Source organism: Ostrea edulis, chromosome 4 (assembly GCF_947568905.1).
Source record: "Ostrea edulis chromosome 4, xbOstEdul1.1, whole genome shotgun sequence".
Lineage (NCBI taxonomy): Eukaryota > Metazoa > Mollusca > Bivalvia > Ostreida > Ostreidae > Ostrea > Ostrea edulis.
Genome location: NC_079167.1, coordinates 59,481,786 through 59,504,882, shown reverse-complemented (window position 1 = coordinate 59,504,882; position 23,097 = coordinate 59,481,786). Strand labels below are relative to the sequence as shown.

General features: G+C 36.5%; 2 protein-coding genes across 2 annotated transcripts in view; both read right to left on the bottom strand.

Annotated features, from left to right (window-relative positions):
• LOC125669784 (glycine dehydrogenase (decarboxylating), mitochondrial-like) overlaps positions 1-11,328 on the bottom strand; it is a 17,300-nt gene extending 5,972 nt beyond the window's left edge. Inside the window, 11 exon segments of the mRNA XM_056161411.1 lie at positions 875-980; positions 1,081-1,110; positions 1,112-1,165; positions 1,167-1,179; positions 2,366-2,562; positions 2,770-2,917; positions 3,541-3,618; positions 6,552-6,716; positions 7,764-7,899; positions 8,647-8,725; positions 10,989-11,328. Of these exon segments, the coding sequence (XP_056017386.1) occupies positions 875-980; positions 1,081-1,110; positions 1,112-1,165; positions 1,167-1,179; positions 2,366-2,562; positions 2,770-2,917; positions 3,541-3,618; positions 6,552-6,716; positions 7,764-7,899; positions 8,647-8,725; positions 10,989-11,207 (1,225 nt within the window). The 5' untranslated portion in view covers positions 11,208-11,328.
• Positions 11,329-19,886: 8,558 nt separating this feature from the next.
• Positions 19,887-22,354, bottom strand: LOC125670940 (uncharacterized). The gene is made up of 5 exons (XM_048906386.2): positions 21,641-22,354; positions 21,365-21,477; positions 21,065-21,249; positions 20,746-20,872; positions 19,887-20,444 (listed from the first exon to the last, which is right to left on the bottom strand). The coding sequence occupies exons 1-5, from the start codon at positions 21,915-21,917 to the stop codon at positions 20,148-20,150; spliced, it is 999 nt and encodes a 332-aa protein (XP_048762343.1). The 5' UTR covers positions 21,918-22,354; the 3' UTR covers positions 19,887-20,147.
• Positions 22,355-23,097: the final 743 nt, after the last annotated feature.

The window sequence follows — 23,097 nt, the reverse complement described above, 5'->3', positions numbered from 1 at the left end:
AATTTAACATACAAAACACTAGTCAAGTTTTTTTCATTGATTCAATGGAACCAGTTGAATATCAAAATGATCAACCTATAAATCATCTTCACAACCTGATTTATAACATTCTAAATATGTTGGGTATTTTTTTTTAAAACAAAAATTGCTGATCCCAGATTTTGTTCTTTGTTATAAGCAGTTTTAACCACTTTTTATGAAAGGTCCCAAAGTATCATACCATGGTGGTGTTGCAGCCTACAATGTTCAACAATTCTCTCAAGTCTTCCCCTCTCTACTGTCTCATCTAGAGAAGCCAATCTACAAACACATATCCTTCTCAATTAAATTCTTTCTATAATCACATCAACTTACTGAAATAAAATGCAGCTAAATGTACCACTTACACTTCCATCCAGGTAATATCTGAGGTTTATTTTATGCTTATTAGCTCTGTGGATGATTTCATTCTGTCCATTTTTTGGCACAATAATTTAATTGTGTCAAAGAAGATGTTTGTCTTTAATTTGTGTCCAGCTTTTTCACACTGAAAGTAGGTACAATTCCTGCAATATCTTGTCTCCAAAATTTATGAAACCTGTAATTTCTTGTTACAAGAATGCCTCATAATCTATTGCTTCTTCATCATAATCTATTTCTTCTTCAATACAATTATCACAAATCTAATTTATACACAGTCAAACCTCGTTATCTCGAACTTGATGGGACCGAGAAAATACTTTGAGATATCCAAGGATTTGAGATTTCGAGGGTAAAATACTTTAAGAATAAGTGGTTGGGACTTCCGAATCTCTTCAACATATCCATAGTATTCGAGATATTGGTGTTCGAGATACCGAAGTTTAATTGTATCTTTTATGAAATTGAATGCAACCTTCTGCTAGGATGAGTGTTGCATTGTGAACCCTTTTGCCAATGTGCTTCAGTCCTTGTCGCCCATGATATACAGCATACATGGCAGACATGTTTGCCAGCAAGGCCTGCAATACAATTACAGAAATTCCATTACAGTAACATCATAATCAAACACTAACAGTTGTGTCTCTGTAGTGCCATCTTTCTACAAAAAACCTGACTAACCTGGGCGGTACAAATGTTACTGGTGGCTTTGTTCTCTTCTGATGTGTTGCTCACGAGTCTGCAAGGCTAGCCTGAGGGCCTCTTTCATTATTAGCATCCCTGTAACAATGTAATGAACTTTTAAAAATGTAACATCAAAAGCAAAGGATTTACACACTAACTTTGAAATGGCATTGTTCCTTGGACTGCATCAAACATTGATGTTCTACAGAATTGAGTAATTCTTTTATAAGCTACAGTAACTGTAAATGATTGGTGACAATTTTTCATAGTGAACTTAATCAACACTTTGCTTGATATTGTATTGTATTTACAAAATTCTAAAAGTCATCCATGATATTTGCTAGATCCTTTTCAATTCATTGAGTACATATGCCTTTGAACTGAGATATAGGATGAATGACACCAATCTCTATATTTTAGATTCTTTTCAAACTTCTCCTTCAATGCTTTTTTTTTAAACCTGAAAATGGAATAGGTTTGGAAAACTTTGAAGTATATGTGTTGAAGTCTTCATGAAAATTAGCATAAATACTTTGTTAAAATTCAATTAATGAAGCGTACTTTAATGGTCTTAAATCTTAAGACATCCATCTGGTGTGGTTTTAATGCCCAGTATGATATCCATAATCAGTGCAGCTAATTGAAGAAGTAGTCGCAGATCTGTATAATTCAGTGCATTTGAAAATTGTTTTTTTTTAGTGATCCAAGTTCTATTTGATGAATAACCAGTTATTTTAGTTTTTAGTTTTTATGTTCATACATTTTTAATGTTTTGATAGCTTATGCAGGTCCATAATTTGCATATATACCGGTAAACACAACATTCCAAAGCATGAAAAGCCCACTTGCTAGTACCTGGTATTCGCAATTTCAACTAGGACCAGAAATTATTTTACACATTATAAAACATAATATTCAACAGATCATACTGAGGTCAATACAAGATAACAACAGCCAATTAAAATGGACAAAATGGCTGATAATTTGTCAGTAAGTATTCAACATACTTAACTATAGAACTATCTTTAGCTCCTGTCCTCCTTTGACCTTGTATACTATGAGCATTCACAAAGAACAAAAACTCTGAATTTAAAACTGTGTAAAAACATATTTACACAAGAAACTGTGAAAAATGACCAGGAAAGAATCCAAAGCTACGCACAGAATAAAATAATCATTACCATGTTTGCTTATCACAAAAATTTGCTCTTTAAATGATTTTTCTTTAATTGAGAAATAGCCTTTATACCCTTTTTCTGAAACATTTGAAGTTTTACCATACCTGGTTACACCTATCATTCTTCCAGGCAAGAGTCTAAGAAATTCATTCTTAGTGGAGAAGAACCCTGCATGTGGGCCTCCATATCCCATGGGAATTCCAAAACGTTGACTGGATCCTACAGCAATGTCAACCCCAAACTCCCCAGGGGGGCGTAGCATCGTAAGTGCTAAAAGGTCAGTGGCACAGGTCACCAAGGTCTGAAAAAATTGGCAAGTTATAATGTATTGCTATCATAAAGAAAATAACCCTAAGAAATGTCCATCAAACCTTAAAAAACAAAAGCATCCCTGGTACCTCCTTCAATTCAATAAACAAAGATGCTTGATGAATTTACACATATGTGAACTGATATGACATAATGAGTGCTTGACATTTCTATGAATTTTGATAGCACTGCCACTTACTCCATTTGCATGGGCACTATCCACCAGCTCCATGTAGTCATGAATGTGTCCATCAGTGTCCGGATACTGGATCAGAATTCCAGAGATGTCTCTACCGGACATATCCATGTCCTGCCAGTCCAGTCGGACAACGTCAATTCCAAGTGCACTGTAATTAGCAATGATGAATATTGAAAATCTCTTCTTACCTAGACATAGAAGAGATGCTAAATCTTGAATAGGCCAAATAGTGCATCAGCTCTCAGTATGCAATCCTATAAATATGTTATAATAAATACAAGAGACATATATATGATCTGTATATTCGTGTCAGAAGCAAAATAACAGTGTGATAGGAGTGAAGGGAAAACCAGGAACTAAGGTAAGTGGTCTGAAGGATAACAGAAGATTCCCCGAGTGTCACCCCTGCATGTTTCTGGGATTCTGAACATGCAGCAGAGGTGCATTGATATATTGTCATCATGTTTTGATGATTCAGATTACAATTATAGACCTACCTGAATGGGACTGTCTATAACTGTGTGTATGTCATTATGAAGTATGTAACACCCCACCTCTCTTTCACATTGGGGGGGGGGGGGGGGGGGGGGGTCAGGGGGAATTAAGCAACACTTGTAATGAAATATCACTTGCATTTCTACCGACATTGTTTTTCTCAAAAAAGTCTGAAAAATATGTTTTTAATCATTCATGTATGTTCATGAATACTTGTGAAAAAAATTTCAAAATTCATGCATGCAGAAAATATTTTAAATTTCTATAAATTTATACCTTGCTCTTGTCTCGACAACACCAATTGTCTGTGGATGGCAGTGTTTATCAATGTAAAATTTCCTCCTTTTATTGTGTCTGCAAATAGAAATTAATCGTTAATTTCATTCCAGTTATATTGAATGTACATGTAAATGTGTTACAGATTCACAATGACAATATGGGATTAACCTTGTATCCAAAGCAAAACATGAGAAGAACTATGTCATGATTGCAGCTCATCTTAAAACACGAGACCCACGGGTCACAATAACCACCAGGCCAGGTGGTTATAAAACTTTTACTGTACTCATACTCAAACCCAGCCAAGCTAGTTTTGACTTTTGAGTACAACTCTGAGCAAGCTTCGAAACATGCTTAAAAAACTTGAGTGTGTACTCCATTTGAGTGTGATAATGATTTTATAAAAGTTTAATAACCTTAACTTTTGGGTATGAGTATGATTTAGAGCACAGAGTTTGAGTATGAAAACGAGCCCAAAAAAGTTTTATAACCTACAGGCCTGAAGCACCTTGCTCATACATGAATAGACTCATATGCTTGGCAAACTACAAGTGTAAATTTTAAAACCCATATTGTGGTCCCATGGGTCATTATTTGAATAAATTTGAATTTAAACTACATGAGAATGCTTGCATATTGATTTAACAGATTGTAACCTTGTAGTTCTGGAGATTTTTTTCCTTAAATGTTCTATATATTTTGATGTAAAACTTAAAAACCCTTCTTGTGGTCCCTGGGTTCATTATTTGAACAAGCTTGAGAATCTACATTACATAAGGATATTGTGTTTTGAATATAATTTGACAAGCTGTATCCTTGTGATTCTTGAGAAGATTTTCCCCATTTACTTCCAACCTTTAATGGTGCCTATCCATGCACCATAAGTCACAGTTTCAACAAACCTGAATCTACACTACTTGAGGAGTTTAAAAAATGATTAAGTCCATAAGTAGAAAAAAAAACACCTGTAAACAGAAGAAAAAATATCCAATCAAAATGAAAATGCCATGTGCACATCCTTATATGGTGAAAAATGAGTTTAAAAATTTTCAGAAAAATCCATGCACTACTTTGTTAGAACATGCATGGACAAAATCATGTCTACAGACAGACATGGTGATTCCAATATACCTCCCTAAACTTCATTTGCAGGGAGTATAAAAACAGCATTTCAAAAAATGATTCCAGAGAATCTGATGAAACACCATGACTGAAGTAGCAAATAACCAAATGATGTAAATTAAACCTGGACTTGAGTATGAGTTCCATTGAGTTGTCCTGACCTGTAGTAGTGTCTCATTGAAAGCTATCTTTTGTCCTGACCTGTAGCAGGGTCTCATTGAAAGCTATCTTTTGTCCTGACCTGTAGCAGTCTACTTAAAGGACATATCTCGTGTTTTCAAAGTATACAGAATTATATGCATTTTGTCTTCCTTATGCTTATAGAAATTAATTGTAATAGTTCGTTCACTGAAGTATTGCGATAATTAGCCACAATATGGACTTAAATCTAAGCCCCGATTTCAAAAAGCCTAGTTAATTAGATAGGTAGTCACGTGGTACAGTGACATCATATGCGACCTTCGTCGATCAACTTGTTGTAATAGTAGTGTTAGATATTTTTAAAAACTCGGGTTTTAGGGGCCTAATTTATTTACCATGGATAACATTTATTTCGATGTTGACAAATTTCCCGAGTCTTATATCTTTTAGCCACCAGTGCATACAAATAGCGACCCAAATGTAGCGAGGAAAGCGAGTATGAAATCTGCATAAATTTGCGAGTAAATAATGTTTACATGGGATCACTGTCTAAACACTATTTGGTAATGCCATTTCTGTAAACAACTGTAATTAGCGTTGTTGCTTTTCTAAAATAAACAGAGCAATTATTATTAAATTTATTTTTGGAGAAGTTAGATAGGCCTAAATTATAATACGATTACGTACATGTAGCATTGACAACTAGGCCTACCGTCACGGGTGCATTTCGGGGAAAAAAATATAATAAAAATGATCAAAGTTATTGTGAAAATCACAATACTTTGAAATTATTTTATTCAAGCAATTTTATTAATCATTATTTTTTGTTATCTACACATTGTTACTTAGGAAGTGGGAGCGCGGCGTGCTGTTGTTGTAAACACGTACACGTTCCTTTAAAAAAAAAATGAAAGCATTATAATTCAATTCGAAGTTGGGAAATATCATATTTTATTATTTATAATTGAAAGTTCTATTATCTTTTATCTTTAAATTTCTTTTTTAAAACTACCATGCAGTTGGTAGACACTGCTAGCAAAGTTCTGCCTATATGGTGTTACAAGGTGAAGGTCAGTTGGTGCGAGTAAAGCATATGCGGTAGGTCTATATGTAACAGTGCGAAGCTTCGATAGAACCATTTTCTCGCAGTTTATATACATCTTTGTCCAAGAGCTTGTTTGAAAAAGTATAGGGACAAATTCTACTGGGGTTTTTTTATGGCAAAGTCGTTGTGCCAACAAAAAATATTCACGTCTTGTCCCTCATACCTTCCTTCGAAAATTGAAAAAAACACATAGTCCAAATCATCTCTACTGACAGCAAGTACACCCTTAAACGGCACACAACACCCCAATGCAGTGTTATTTACAAGCTGTTAATGTGATAATTGTTTGTTTGTCAATTAAATCTAATCTGTTTATGAAATGGCTAACAAATGTTTTCAAATCTTCTCGCTCGAGGTCGCATATGACGTCACAGATAATGGCGCGTAAAATATCGAAGAAAATATGCATATCGCAAGATTTGAATTTCATCGCTATCAAACTCGAAAACTACGCAAACTGTTTCTTTTAAAACACATGTAAAGTAGTTTTAGGCATGAAATGAATTAATTTTGCTGAAAAAATTAAAAAGTTTAAAAACACGAGATGTGTCTTTTAAAGCTATTTTTTGTCCTGACCCATTGAAAGCTATCTTTTGTCCTGACCTGTAGAAGTCTATCTTAAGATATGTTTAGTCCTGACCTGTAACAGAGTCCCATAGCTTCTGCTGCAGCAGTAGCTTCATCTAGCAAAGAAGCATTAGCAATAGGAAGTCCTGTCATGTCTACGACCATTGTCTGATAATTCAGCAAACTCTCTAGGCGACCCTGGGCCAATTCTGCCTGATATGGTGTGTACTGAGTTGTCCTGAATTAAAGAGAATGAAGTCATACAAGAAATAGTTATTGAAACACTTACCCAGTAAACTAACCCTGTATAGTGAACCACATGACTCTGAATCATTATCTTACCAAGTGACAAATGTTTTACATATCATAAGTACATCATATATATAATTCTATAACAAAAAATGTATCAGAAACATGTATTCCCCCCTTGGTGCAAAATTGAGAAGGATTATTCTCATGTATCATTTAATTGATAATAGTGCCAAAACAATTCAAGATATTGAATGAACAATATCTTCCCATGTCCAGAGTGGATTGAACCTTGATCGAGTGACCTCAAATTCAATAGGGGTAATCTACTCCTTATTTAAAATGTACCAAATTTGGTGTATGTCAGGGAAAGGGTCATCAAGATATTGAGTGGACAGTATCTTCCTATGTCCAGTTTTACCCTTGACCTTTGAACATGTGACCTCAAAATCAATAGAGGTCATCTACTCCTTAGGATGTACCACTGTACCAAGTTTGGTGTCAATCAAGTAAATGTTTCTTAAAGGAGACAATATTTTATTATATCCAGTTTACCCTTTGACCATGTGAATCTAAAATTAACAGGGGTCATCTACTCCTTAAGATGTACTAGTGTACCAAGTTTGATGTCTGTCAAGGAAAAGGTTCTCAAAATATTGAGTGGACAGATCTTCCTATGCTCAGAGTGGATTGAACCTTGACTTTTGACCATGTGACTCTCAAAATCTTAAATAAGGATCATCTACTCCTTAAGATGTACCAGTATACCAAGTTTAATGTCTATCAAGCAAAGGGTTCTCAAGATATTGAGCAGACAAGACTTGATCTACAGACTGACTGACCAACAGGTGCAAAACAATATGCCCCCTCTTTTTCAAAGAAAGGGGGGGGGGGGGGCATAAAAATTGCTAATAAAATGTTCTATAATATCAAATGACTAAGAAAAGCTCCATTAATAAGAAACAAATTTTCCTTTTCAAATGTCATTCTTCTGGTTTTAATGTTGCTCAATACTGAATATACTAGAAATCCGTACCATCCAGGATTTTCAAAAATATTCCTCAGTATTGTATGTGGTGTGTATGTGTTGTAATAGCCAATTCCAATGTAGCTCCTCCATACTTCGTTATTGTTGGCCATTCGTTCCAATTTTTCAATCAATTCTAGCTCTCCTTATAGCAGAATAAACAGAAATGTTATTGACTGGAATACATCAACAAAGCATGTTTTATATCTTTTATCATTTGAAGAGAAAACCATATTGATCTGGGTTTTTTTTTTTCTTTTAAAAAGATGCCATCAAAAGATTTCTGAAGAATTTCAAATGAATCGAGTATCAAATATCAATTTGTGTATCAAAATAAGGAAATAAAACTTTTGGCACATATATAAACTCCATGCACTCCAATTATAATACCTAACCACAAAAACCAATACATAATCTGCTTTACTTTTCATCACAGTATACAAACAGTGACACGTACATGTATATCCACTTTAATAATAACAGAACTTTAAAGGGTACCTGTATCACATATTTGCAGTGTATTAAACATTATTTAGATGATCCAAAATATCCATGCACTGTGTATAATACGTCATTTACCATTTCAATTTTATTTTAATCTAAGTCATTTCTCGAAAGAATAATATGTGCAAGATAACTGGTTTGTTGGGTTTTTTTTTTTACTTGGTGACATATAAAGAAAGGGACAAATAAATTTAATTTGCTTACTACAATGCAATGTTATTCATGGAAACATTTAATTTATTTATCATTATCACCATGTTGACATGCAGTCAAGATTACGTTAAATGACAGACTACAGAAAACTTAATTATAAACAGTGATAATACAAAGACTTAGTAATACAACTCAAGAATTAATTCAATTGTCATAGTTATATCATCCATCATACCTAACGGTTCATCAAGCTTCAACTCTCTGTCCAACAAAATATTGGCTGGTACACTCTTCTGAATTAACTCATCAATGCTCTGTAAAACATGTAATGAAAATTTAGACAGAATTAGGGAACAGGAAATGTTTCAGAAACATGTATGGTCCCCATGGTGCAAAAATTGAAAAGGGTTTTACACATGCATCATTTAATTGATAGTAGTGCCAAAACAATTCAAGATATTGAGCGAACAATATCTTCCTATGTGGTCATCTACTCCATATGATGTACCAGTGTACCAATTTTGATGTTTGTCAAGCAAAGGTTTCTCAAGATATTGAATGGAAAGTATTTTCCTAGGTCCAGAGTCGATGACCCTTGACCTTATGACCTGAAAAGCAATAGGGGTCTTCAACTCATAAACAAATTACATATGAAATATCATTATGATCAAGCAAATGGTTCTCAAAGTATTGAGCAGTCAACAGATGGTTTAATGAACGACCGACATACCGACCGATGAATAGGTGTAAAGCAATATACATCTCTTCTTTGAAAGGGGGGGGGGGATAAAAATGTTTCTTGCATGAAAGGAGTAATAATTACTTTTATGTTTTTGTGTTGGGAGGGTGACTGTATGTTTCTATTCATATCCACTAAATTTGAATCTTTTCCCTTTAGAACATACCACATCATTAATACAAATTACTTCATGCTTCCATTACTTTTATACTCATAATACAAACAACTCAGACATAGATAATACCTGTATATCATACTAAAAAACTGCAGATTTGTTCTTGTATTGCATGGTCATAAGCAACATTAAATGTTGAAGAAAAAACAAGAGGCCCATGGGCCACATTGCTCACCTGAGCAGTAGATCCTAGCAATAAACAAGCTTGAGCAAAACTGTCATTACATAAGCAGCTTGGTTAAAAAAAAAAACTATTCATAGGAAACAACTAAAAATTCATTAATTATCAAACTTAATCATTAAACTTAACTACAAATTCATTCATTATCATATATGCCTTTGTCGATGGGTATGGCCTTTCATATTAACATCATATCTAAGGATGTTTGGTTCCCTATGCATTTGCATGTAAAACTTTGACCCCCTATTGTGGCCCCACCCTAACCCCAGGGGTTATGATTTCTACAAAATTAAATCTCCATTTTGTCAGGAAGCTTTCATGTAAATTTCAGCTTTTCTGGCCAAGAAGTTCTTGAGAAGATATTTAAATGACCCCACCCTATTTTTGCATTTTAGTGATCATCTTCCCTTTGAAGTGGACATGGCCCTTCATTTCAACAAACTTGAATTCCCTTCAACCAAAGATGATTTGTATCAAGTTTTTTGAAATTGGCCCAGTGGTTCTGGAGAAGAAGGTTTTCCTATATCTGCATGTAAAACTTTGATTCCCTATTGTGGCCCCACCCTTCCCCTGAGGGCCATGTTCTGAACAAATTTGAATCTACTCTATATCAGGAACATTTAAGGTAAATCTCCACTCTTCTGGCATAGTGGTTCTTGAGAAGATTTATCAAGATTTTCTTCATATATTCGCATGTAAAACTTTTATCCCCTATTGTGGCCCCTGCATACCCCCTGGAGTCATAATTTTAATAAGCTTGAATCTCCACTATGTCAGAAAGCTAGCAAGTAAATTTCAGCTTTGCTGGCCCAGTGATTCTTGAGAAGAAGCCCTTTCACCCAAGGATGCTTTGATATACCAAGTTTGCTGGTCTAACAATTTTGGTCATTTCCCAATGGGTTTTGTTCAAATTATTATTCAAATGAAAAATTTCTGAAATTTGATTATTTCATTTCAATATCTTTCCAAAGTGTATTTGTTTCTATCTTTTTCTGAAGATTTTAGTCATAGATAAAAAAAAAAATTAAAAATTAACAAATAACCTTTTTCTAATTCTCATAATTATCTTTTATTTAAAAAATCAGAAAGTCTACCCATGTTTTCATGGCATGTTTTATTTCATATCTGCATGATGCATCAAATCACATTGGATTTTGGACTTTAATATATCCTTTTTATACAAGTAAATGTACTTCGTCCATGCATTTAAAAAAGGGTCGAACTGTCTTTTTTTTTTTTTTTTAATTAATATCTTATTTCATCATAAAATGTTATATGTTGTCGATATAACAATCGTTATATGTGTTATCTTGTATGTGAAAATGTAATTCACAGACAAAGGCAGTATGTCACTAATCCCACCGTGTCAAGGATACACTCCGATTTCCATTACAAAACAGCTGATTTGCAACGTAAACAACCCATTTCAACGTAAACAACTCTGATCAAGTTCAGTACATGTTAAAAAGTTGCTCGTCTTACCTTCATGCCGATGAAATCTAACATTGCTTTCTTCTCAACTTCATTTGGTCCAATGTGTCTTTCAGGAAAACTGTCATGTCCTGGATAAAGTTTATCCAAAGTCGAACTCCATCGTTTTACTACTGACAACTGCGCACCCGTCCTTACATGGGTTTGTGTTGATTGAACATTCAAGCAGCCGCGTTTTGCTAAAGCAGAAATATGTCGCACTCGATACATAGTGAAAGCACTGGTAAATTTGCTTTACACGGGATTGAGTATCTGTCAACCTCCTTCCTGTACGGTATCCTTCATTGACCAAGACCTACTACTCAGGGCAGTTTAAACGGGTTAACGGAATGGGCTGTCTAATCAACGCAAGAGTCTTAAGACACGGAATAAATAATAATTTCGATTAGAAATGTAAATCTACGTCTTTGTTTTGATCAGTTGCTTTAAAACACTCTTTGAATAGATCATCGAATTTAAATCATTGACAGAGTAAAGGACATCGGAAATTATTTGCACTACATGAATATTAACAATTGGTAAAGGGGTCAATATCATGGAAAGCTTTAAAATTATTCGTTTAATGAATGTTCTTAACCGTAAACTTATCATAGTATTTTTTTATAATTATTTCAAAATGTAAATTATAAGAAGTAGCTTCTTATCCACTTATACATTGATGAATCAATCATGTACCAAATAATTCTATTTTAAAGGTACATAGCCAGCTTTATCCGATTTTAGACTTCTATTGCACTTAAGAGTTCAAGGTGAATTGTATGCAAATTTTGACCAATTATACACAAGAGAAGGGACAATCCCCCTTCGGTTTTCCATGCATGGTCATAATGTCCCTACATGGACATTTATCGTCATCCAATCGCGTATACGTGTCGCTGTAATGTGAGAACGTCCATTTACTATGAATAAATCTTTGAAATCAAGTGCATCTTCTCAGTACACTTGTTAAAATTTTGCAAACCAATTTTTCAGAACTTGCACGATATGTAAATGAAACAAGCGCTTTTTGGAATATTGCATGGAGACCAAATATAGACCTGGCCTTGCATGTTGCATGACTGAAGCACCTCAATCTAGAAGGAGAATCCGACGGCCTGTTGATTGTATCTTGAGATATAATATTAGATGGAGTAGATTTCACGGAGAGATGTATACTTTTTGAACATTCAATTTGGCTTTCACAAGACACACCTGTACATGACCTGTGCATGACTGGGCGATGGAAAATTTTCACATTGTGGTTATGCAAGGAAAATCTAAGGTCACTTGCTACACACAAACTTTTTTTCGAAAATGATGAAAATGAACACTAAATTTATGTTTAGGCCTATGTAAGTAAAATAAATAAATTTCACCGGATGGAATTCAATTTTTTGACCACGATTTCTGTTACATATTCAATTCAGTGAGGAACTTTGTATAAAGTTATCTCGGGATTTATATATCGCAATTTTTGAACATCATAGAAAATTTACAAGTTTCTAATATTCTAGGAATTTAATACTAATATTACAACCACAATAACCCCCCCCCCCCCCCCCAAATATCTAGGCCTACCATGCATCCAATTCTTAGTTTGTAGCAAGTGGCCTTAAACTTTAAAGTGCAGTCGTTTGAGGTTTCCACATCACTTTGGGGGGGGGGGGGGTGTAAATCATAGATACATGTAGTCCTATATATAATGGAACGCCAAATTAACGTTAACTCAAATAATTGAAGATATCTGAAGATATCATCAATTCATGTTATGCGTGCAATAATTCAATTAAAGATATCTTAAAATAATCAATGCTGGATATTGATGCGCGCCATAATATTAAATTGTTGCTCAGTCTCTTCAAATGAATTCTAGTGCGCACCAATTGAATGAAAAATGAATAATGCACGCAATGATTTAATTAATTCTCACGCAATAATTGAATTATTGCTTTCATCATCTTTAATTCAATTGATAATATCATATAATTAGTGCACGAAATAAGAGAGAGAGAGAGAGAGAGAGAGAGAGAGAGAGAGAGAGAGAGAGAGAGAGAGAGAGAGAGGAGATTTTCTACCCTTCACGGCCATGATTTGAATATTGTCTGAGGATACTTGTACATTTTGTATATCCATAAACTAATCATGGCTCTGCTGTTCTTGAGAAGAAGATTTTCAAAGACCCCCCCCCCCCCCCCCCCCCCCACACACACATATGTAACAAAATTTAACCAGATTGAGGTCCTATCTTATCATTGGTCTCATAATTTGATTAGACTTGAATCTACACTATCTGAGGATGTTTACATATCAATATGCTTAATTTTGTCCCTGCTGGTTTTTTTTAGAAGACGGTTTTTCAAGACCCCCCCCCCCCTCCCCTATATACATATATTCCCTTGTAAAACTTTTATTCTATATTGTGGCCCCGTCCTACCCCTTGAACTCATGGTTTTAAGAAATTTGAATAAGCACTACCTGAAGGTTTTTTAACATCTCATATATTCATATGCGAAACTTTGATTCCCAATTGTGGCCCCATATTAACCCCTGAGGCAATTATGCCAGGAAAGTTTCACAAAAGTCTCATCTTTTCTAGCTCAGTGTTTTTTTGAGGAAAGGATTTTGTTTACCATTCCTTGATAATCTCCCCTTGAAAAATGTTATGGCCTTTCGTTTGAACAATTTCGAATTCTCTTTTCCCAAGGATGCTCCGCACTAAATTTGGTTGAAATTGGTTCAGTGGTTTCAAAGAAGTTGAAAATTTGTAAAGTGTATAGACAAATGGGCGAACGGACAAACAGATGGACTACGGATGACCAGAAAAGCTCACTTAAGCTCACATTTCTACAGTTCCTACCCATGACATCGATACAAAACACTTGTACCATTACATCTGTACGACATCCTCGAACGTGAGAAATTCTATATCTAAAACTTATTTCCTTAAACCTGTGTTGATGTTAGGATCAGAATCTTGGACTACGTTTTCAAATCTCATCACACCTCAGATGACTGAATTCGCATCATAATAATTAAATGATTAAATTAAAGGATCGATATTTCATTGATTGTTTTTGTAAATGGTTAGGGCATACATTGATGTTCGTGACTGACTGTTATCACTATTGTGGACTAGATTGTTTGGGGAATTGCCAATATCTAATTAGAATTACACTGGACTAACGGTTCTGATTTTAATTAGATTGTGTATTTTGCGTCAATAGTTTTAAGATTCCTCCATGAAAATCTCACCCAGGTATGCAGGAATGGAAACTCTCTCTCTCTCTCTCTCTCTCTCTCTCTCTCTCTCTCTCTCGTATTTCACATTTGTACCCATCGCTCTACTACCCAACGATAAGTATCCTTTTTAAAAATAAATTATTTCCCATTTCGGAAAAGTTTTCAGGCATGCTATTACTGGAAATTCATAACTTTATACCATTAGACATACATGCATGTATCTTCTACAAACAGACTCATGAGAGAGAAATAAAAATGTATCATATAACATTGAATAGCTATTAAACATGTTTAAATAGATATTCATCGGTGGGTAACGATAAATACAGCGAGAGCGATGCATACACATGCGAAGCACGGTTGTAAACAAATGTGCACAACATGAAGTTAAGAGAGAGAAAACCGTGTTCGATTAGAACTTCCAATGCGATATTTCTAAAATATTAAACGATAGCCCAGTCACTGCGCACTTCCACCAGACCGCAGACGGTAAACAAGATACCCACGGGCGACATCATTCACATGATCATCCATTGCATCGTCCCGTGTACAATATGAACCCCCTCCCCTTCTTGTGCGCCCACTTAACTCCAGGTCATGGTATTTCAAACTTTAATATATTTTACAGGAGTATGTTTGTATATTAATTTGAAATACATGTATATACCATTGTTGTTCTAGAGACAATGTTAAGGCGTTTTCCTGTATATTCCTATTATATGAGCCGTTCCTAGCAAAAAAGCCCCTTATCTTATCCAACAATGTTTTTGCTTTTTTCAAAAAACGTCATAATGAAAAAACGCAACGTCATTTTTTGTATACTTGTAAAGAAAAAGGTCATGATTACCAATCACAAGTTGGTTGTCATCTTTGATTGACTGCAATATTTTAACGACAACCAAGATTGCTCTAATATTTTGAGGGATGTTCTCTATAGTTCACATATTAGCACTAATATACTTAAGGGCCCTTTTTGCTAGGAACGGCTCATATGTAAACTTCAAAACTTCAAAACTCATGTTGTGGCCCGCCTTTGTCACAAGTCGTAAACTTGTGACCCTTCATTCAAACAATTTGAGTCCCCATTACCCACAGGGGCTAAGCCCGTTTTGACCCGAAACTCATTGTAACCATAAATATATAAAACTCATTGTAACCAAAAATATATTTATATTTGCTGATACTTTGTCTATATACATGTACGCTGATACTTTGTCTGTATACACTGACACGTTGTCTGTATACGCTGATACTTTGTCTTTATACGCTGACACGTTGTCTGTATACGCTGATACTTTGTCTGTATACACTGACACGTTGTCTCTATACGCTGATACTTTGTCTGTATACGCTGACACGTTGTCTGTATACGCTGATACTTTGTCTGTATACGCTGACACGTTGTCTGTATACGCTGATACTTTGTCTGTATACGCTGACACGTTGTCTGTATACGCTGATACTTTGTCTTTATACGCTGATACGTTGTCTGTATACGCTGATACTTTGTCTGTATACACTGACAAGTTGTCTCTATACGCTGATACTTTGTCTATATACGCTGACACGTTGTCTGTATATGCTGACACGTTGTCTGTATACGCTGATATTTTGTCTGTATACACTGACACGTTGTCTGTATACGCTGATACTTTGTCTTTAAAAATCGTTTTGATTCAGTTGAAGGTTATCTCTTATCTGTTTACTGTGTGAGTTGGGGTGTAAAGTTTGCTTCATCGTAATTGGTTCCAGTGGAAAATTCTAATAATAATAATAATAATGAATTAACACATATTCTAAGCCTTTTTGTGCGTTTTACATGCTAGTATGTAGTTTAGCTAAGTCCAGCAGCCAAACAAATTTCTTGAGCGCGCACCCCCCCCCCCCCCCCCCCCCCCCCCCCCCCGACAGTCGATTTCGAAGTTTTGGGATCGTTCGTACAATAAAATCTTACAGATGAAACGGATGTTGCCTGACTCCTCGGTTCGGTGACTTGGAAATTTGTTTTTTAAATGACTAAGCAGGTTTGACACTGTTCCGCGATAACTCTAGTCGACTCGCACTTCACTCTCCTTTTTGAAATATCGCCAAAAGTTAGATTTCGGTGGAATACATGACTATTCTTCTCAATCACTCAACTAAACTAAAAATGATATGATATCGACCATTCATAACCTTGTAATTATTACTGAATAATACCCATAAAAAAATCGGCGGATCTAAATGGCAAAACTCAGCGGAGTTAACTCTCTTTTTTGTGTTAACATCATATCACGAGGGCTAGTCAATAAGTAACTAGCCTAACTTATTTCCGGTTGTTGAGATCCACCTCTTCTTTTTCATTGTAATTGCCCTCTAGTGTAATGCACTCAGACCAACGGTGTTCAAGTGCCATCAGTCCAGAACTGAAAAAGTAGGGGTCCGTTTCAGACCGGAAATGACGTCCACGGATACCCTTTTTCAAGTTTGGGAATAGGAAGAAGTCGCTAGGAGCTAAGTCAGGCGAATAGACAGGATGTGGTATTGATTCCAGGGCCGTAAATTAACCTTCAATTTGGAGGAGGCAGGAAATTAGGCGGGGGTCTGGGGGCCTGGGCGGCCCCCAGACGCTGAGCACATTTTGTGCACACTGAACACGTTTCGTGCAAAATCCTTGATTCTAGGCCCTTCTAAGATGTTACTTGACTAACTCATTCTAAAAGAAAGATTTGGAATGCTTTTTAAGGGAGGTATCATGTTCTTAGTTATTGGAAACAACATAAATTCTAATGAACTTTAAATTTTAATTTTTTTTGGCTCAAAAGTTGGAGGAGGCAGCTGCCTCCTCCGCCTCCATGTAATTTACGGCCCTGGATTCATATCCGTTTCGCTCTATACAGCATCCATTGCAAGTGTGGACTCTCGCGTTGTCCTGTTGCAGCAAAACACCTTTAGAGAATTTACCTCGGCGTTTTTCACGGATGGCAATTCTCAGCTGGTCTAGCAAGTTTGCATAGTACACTACAGTTATTGTACTTCTCCTGGGTAAAACGTCCAACATAATAAAGCCTTGTGCTTCCCAAAATACAGTGGTCATCACCTTGCCAGCAGATGGTTGCATTTTGAACTTCGAGGACCTAGGCTCTACCCACTGATGACTCTGAGCTTTATTCTCTGGCTCATAATGATGAACCAAAGTCTCATCTACAGTCGCCAGACACAAATGAAAATCATCTTTTGACCTAAAACGCTTCAACAAGGAGCTGCATACTGACACTCTGGTTGTCATTTGCTCATCTCAAAGGAATTTGGGGACCCAAAGGGCTGTTGGCTTGCGCATGCCTAAACGATCATGTAAGATTGTTGAAACGCTACCAAGTGAAATGCCTAATGCCTGCGCTATTTCTTCCACCTGAATTCGCCTACCAGAGTGTACCAGATCCCGGACTTTCTTATGTTCACATTTCTTCCGCAGTTGTGTCAAGTAGGGCCATAGAAATATATCAGGAAAAAAGCATTAATAAACAGATCAATTTGTGACAAATTCTGTAAACACAACCCTTTTATACAAAAACAATATGTATATATCATTAAGTGCATATTGACCTCTTATACATTTTTCACCATACCGACAGTCTCCACATCAATTCTCTATCACGTGATCAAATACCAAGATAAAAACGTATCGTGTATATATAAATCGTAGAATTGGCACGATATCCAGATATCAATGCAAGTTGAAGTTAAAATAACTTCAAAGCATATTAATTTCTTAATTTGAAAAGTGATGAGCGCAACTTTATTGTGACTTGTAACATGTCTAATTTTTGCATTGGATATGCAAGATGCAGCGATTTTTGCACACACGAAGTTGAATCTAGCCTGAAAAACATATTTTCTGTTGAAGCCAGAACTTGCCCCCCTAACTTTCCTTTGGCACTGAAGTTCACATGTCACATAAATCAAACATCTTTCACTTAAAAACCTCGGGGTGTCGTGCCAATGATGAAATTTTTATGTACGGAAACCCTGTTTATGCAAATGAGTCCATTGTGAAAGTAACTACATGTATACGTGTAGATTAGGGGCGATATCAATATCACAATATAATATGGATATTACTTTAGCATGTATGCTATATAAAGAAGAAATTGAAACTTTTTCAATATCAAAGAGAATTAATATAACCCATTTGACAGAAACTTTTACGCGATTGCAGTTTACCGTTTGACAGCGGTGGTAAATAACGAAACAATATTTTGACATTTCCAACCACAAAAGGACTGTAGATATGTACGTCATGACCTTCGTCATGAGGTAATTTTCATTGTGACGTCGTGCAATGTGCCAGTGCGGTAAAGCATATTTATGTACAGCACTGGCATTAAAAATTTTATGGGGAAAGCCTTAACTCAACCGCGTCGTCGGTGGCATCCAGTGGGCGTCCAGACCTGCTTCATCTTCTAAAGACGTTCTACCGCGTTTGAATTCCCCTACCCAGGATTTAACCTGAGCATAAGATGGTGCAAAAGACCTATAAACATCGGCTAACTCGCCGTGCATTTCCTTGCCTGTTTTACCTTTTAAATACAAGTACCGAATTATAGCACGGTACTCAACTTTAGATGAAAAGCATGCCTTTGCATCACTAGCCATGTTTGACATTCAATATCTTATCACAGAATGACTCGATACGCGTGTAATCTTATATCCAGGTATAAAACATGTATTGAAACAAGGCATAAAAATCGTGGCCGTCTCGGTTAATCGGTAATGGGATAGGCTGGTTACTTATTGACTCACCCTCGTATATTCGAATTCAATATCACCTCATCCAGTGAATATTCGTCAACATCCTAGGATATAGGAAATGGGAGGGACAGTGGGGAGGGAGGAGGAGATGGGGTATAGTAAAAGGGAGGGACAGTGTGAAGGGAGGAGATGGGGTATAGTAAAAGGGAGGGACAGTGCAAAGGGAGGGGAAATGGGGTATAGTAAAGGGAGAATCGGTGAGGAGGAAGGATTGATTGATTATTTGCTGTTTTCGGCCACACTCAATAATTTTTCAGTTATCTGGTGGCGCCCAGTTTTTATTGGTGGAAGAGAGAACCCAGATACAATGCACCTGGGAAGAGACCACCGACCTTCCGAAAGTAAACTGGGAAACTTTCTCACTTACTGGCGCGAGCAGGATTCGAACCCGCGCCGACCAGAGGCGAGAGGCCGTGTGATTTTGAGCGCGATGCTCTAACCACTCGGCCACGGAGATGGAGTATAGTCAAAGGGAGGGACAGTGGGAAGGGGGGAGAAAGGGAAGAAAGTATAGGGATATATCAAAACAAGAGATATAGAACTATATAAGGGAGGAAATCTGGAGAGTGACTGGAAAGAGATGGGAACTGCGTGTACCACTCCTTCCGTCTCCTTGACAGTGAGATACAATCGTTAATAATTTAGACATTAAAGATTTCTGATGAGCATTTTATTAAAAATTGATGCACAATAATACGATCAAATAAAAAATATTGTATATTCACTGCAAGACGGCACACCAAGTGATTTTTGATAAATAGTCCCCTCCCTATTTCTTTGAATCTGCTTGTTTTGTGTATATTATTTCGGTGACAAGCAAACTGATTAATCTTTTGTCCGTATATGAGCTTGACATACTTATAACATTATAAAAAACTCTTTTTTGTGAAATTCAAACTTTTATTTGTAGAAAAATTAAAGTCATCAAAAGTAATACAACAATAAATAATACTCTCTCTCTCTCTCTCTCTCTCTCTCTCTCTCTCTCTCTCTCAATATATCATACTATGCGCACCAAATTAAGGTCATTTGCACTTTATCACATTTGTTTAGGATATTTCCTATAGCTTTGTTGTCAACAAATCACCAGTACCCGTGTGTTCACTGAACTTAATCCTCTATTAAACCAGAACGTCAGAGTTACTTCCCTTGGAAATTTCCGGGAAATGCTTGATTTTGTGTGTTTCTGGGTAGAGTTCCCTGTTGACCTCTGGGACTAGGGTTAAACTGCATGCCCTGGGTATTCAGCGTTGAAAACTGACCATTGCCTGCTGGTGCATTCTGACTTACAACATTAGATCTTGGAATGAATGGGTTGTTCCAATTCGACGCGTCAGATAATCCTATTGTACAACAGGCAATGGGAGCACCTGCATTTCCGGTCTGTAGACTCATTGGATTTCCGCCTCGTCCTAAATCATCGCGACCCTCATGTAACTAAAGGAAATAAAAGACAGTATTAACAATATGTTTTCTTTTCATCGTGCATGTGCCGGCTACACATCTCATGTACATATGGATTTCTAAGATGATTTTGTTTTCGAATATTCTCCTTAATCATTAAATATCCATAGCAATGTAGGATGGTGAGATTTGTTTACCAAACGAGACATTTCCAGATCAACACGCGATACCCTGGGGCACTGCGCAACTTCCGTTTGGTAAAGTTATATCAAAGCGTCGCCGTCAGTGTTACATCGCTCGTTATATCAGAAATAAAAGCTGATTGGTTACTCACCACGATAGCCCGTCCAACGATTCCCAAGTCCCCGGCTAAAGTCATGAGAGGTAATGTCAATTCCGCATCAATGATTCCGGCATTTGACTGTCGCAGATTGCCCATGTCGCCTTCATGGCTGTTGCCACTGAAATTGGAAAAGTTCTGATAACGTAAATGGAATTCAGATTATTTTGAACTGTTTCACAAGAATGCTTAAATGCATTTTTCTTAGAATTTTCAGAGAGTTCTCTTGGTCGGCTGCGGCAAAAAGTTCGACCGCGGAGACCCCTCGGAGGAAATTGAGAGAGAATGATAGAAGTCGTTTATAAAAACCTACGTTCCAAGATTATTAGGAGATCCATGGAAGGAGAACGAGTCTGAATCGTAGTGAGGTCCAGCGGCATAGCAGCCTCTTCCCAGATCACCATATTCGTGAACATGAATTCCGTGTTCTGTATCACTCATCAGACTTGGGGGCAGACCTACGACCTGAACACGCACCTGACAGGGACCGCCTGTCCTCTGTAATATTAAAAAAATACCACTCCCATTACAATGAATATTGGTACATTGTATATGAAACATGAAATATCCATCGCATATGTATATAATGTATAAAGATGAATCCGAGACTCACCGCTTGTCTGACGTCCACTCGCCCTCTGACGTTGGAACCAGTCTCATTGAAATAGCATGTTCCGTAAATAAAATTGTTTCCTGACACCACTGTTCCAGGTCTTTGTCCGGGGCCTAGAATATGAAGGAAATCAGAAAGCTTTATAAGTTTTTGTACATGTACATATGTACATCTGATATGTGGCAATACATATAGTTCACGGAATATTTGGCAGTTTTAAATGTACTAGATGCTCATGGATTTTTTAACAGCGCTTTAGATAAATTCATAACTTACGGAATGGCCTCGGAAATCCTCCTGTCAATCCTGGATTGTTTGGTCCATTCGGGAAAATTCTCGGACCATTGTTCGGAGGGAAGCCTCCAGCATTTGGTAAAATGTTTGGTCCATTGGGAGGAAATCCTTGATTATTTGGCGGAAAACCTTGGTTAGGACCTGCATTTGGAGGAAAACCAACTTGGAAGCCTCCTTGATTATTAAGTCCAGGTGGGATAAATTGTCCGTAGATTATATTCACACTCCAAATTATTAAAATCACAGTCAATGCATTCATTTTGTCTTTATATTCTAGATAATTAAAATTAACGGGGAAAAAATTCGTGTCACAATATCAACAAGTTCGTATCAGATTCTGAATGAGAAATGGTCACTTCTCCGGGTGTACGTTTCAATATAAATCGACAAGTGACTAAATCTTCAATACGTCATGACGCGTCAGTAGATTCCTGAACATATAAGGGAAGTTCTTGGCGGGTGTAACGTTACCGCTGATGGATTGGTTTTACATTGGTGTTACGTGGACCATGTGTCACCCTGTGTGATATTTTTCGTGTACAGGGGGCTTGTCACACACAGGCTATGGGTGTCAGTCACGCAGAATGCCTGCTATATTTATTAAAATTTACATAATTTCTTCCGGTAACAAAATTATGAATGACTAGATCTATGTGTGTGCTGTCGTCATTAAAAGAGGTGGCATTTACAAGAGGGTAGGGGCACAAAAATAAACACGTTCACGTAAAAGGCCTTGTTTACCTTAAATGCCAATACTGGCATAGGGTACACATGATTAACGATTTGGGTATGTAGAGAGAGAGAGGGGGGGGGGGTGCTTAATCTTTTTACATCACAAGAAATGCATAGAGATATTACTGGACAATATTGTTATAAAGAATATGCAAATTACAAATATACTACATTAAAACCAGTTTCATGACATTCTCCATCTTCACACGTCACTAACGCGAAGTAACCCTGACTTGTGAAAATGGACATTCTCTCGGGACAATCACTGACGATCGATCCTCATAGGTTTTTGCAAAAATCTTTATTAAATTTAATTTGCACACAATAGAAATATATCTTTCAGATGAATTCTATGTACTGCATGGATAAAATAAATCATCTGGTAAACTATTGATACTGAAAAAACCCAGCAAACACGTGACGTCAAATCGACGTCGGATTTTGGTTGAATTTAGGTCGAGACGTCAGATGACTAAATTCCAACGTCGGATGGACGTCAAATTGCTACGTCTAATCAATGTCGGCTATTGACGTCGTTATGACGTTGATAATTGGTTGTGGTCAGTCTGATGTGGGAAAACGACGATATCCCGACGTCAGTTCTTCAACGTTGTGGAAATTATGAAACTGCGTGTGATATAGTAATTAATTGATTTTGTCTGGTCGTCTAAAATAGGCAAAAGCCTATATTCAAATTAGAGTTGTAA

Excerpts from the sequence above, each read along its gene's own strand:
- LOC125670940 (XM_048906386.2), bottom strand. The coding sequence starts at position 21,917 with ATGAATGCATTGACTGTGATTTTAATAATTTGGAGTGTGAATATAATC. Across the intron at positions 21,250-21,364 it reads GAGTGGACGTCAGACAAGCG|AGGACAGGCGGTCCCTGTCA; the intron begins GTGAGTCTCGGA and ends TTAATATTACAG. Across the intron at positions 20,873-21,064 it reads TCTCCTAATAATCTTGGAAC|TGGCAACAGCCATGAAGGCG; the intron begins GTAGGTTTTTAT and ends TTCCAATTTCAG.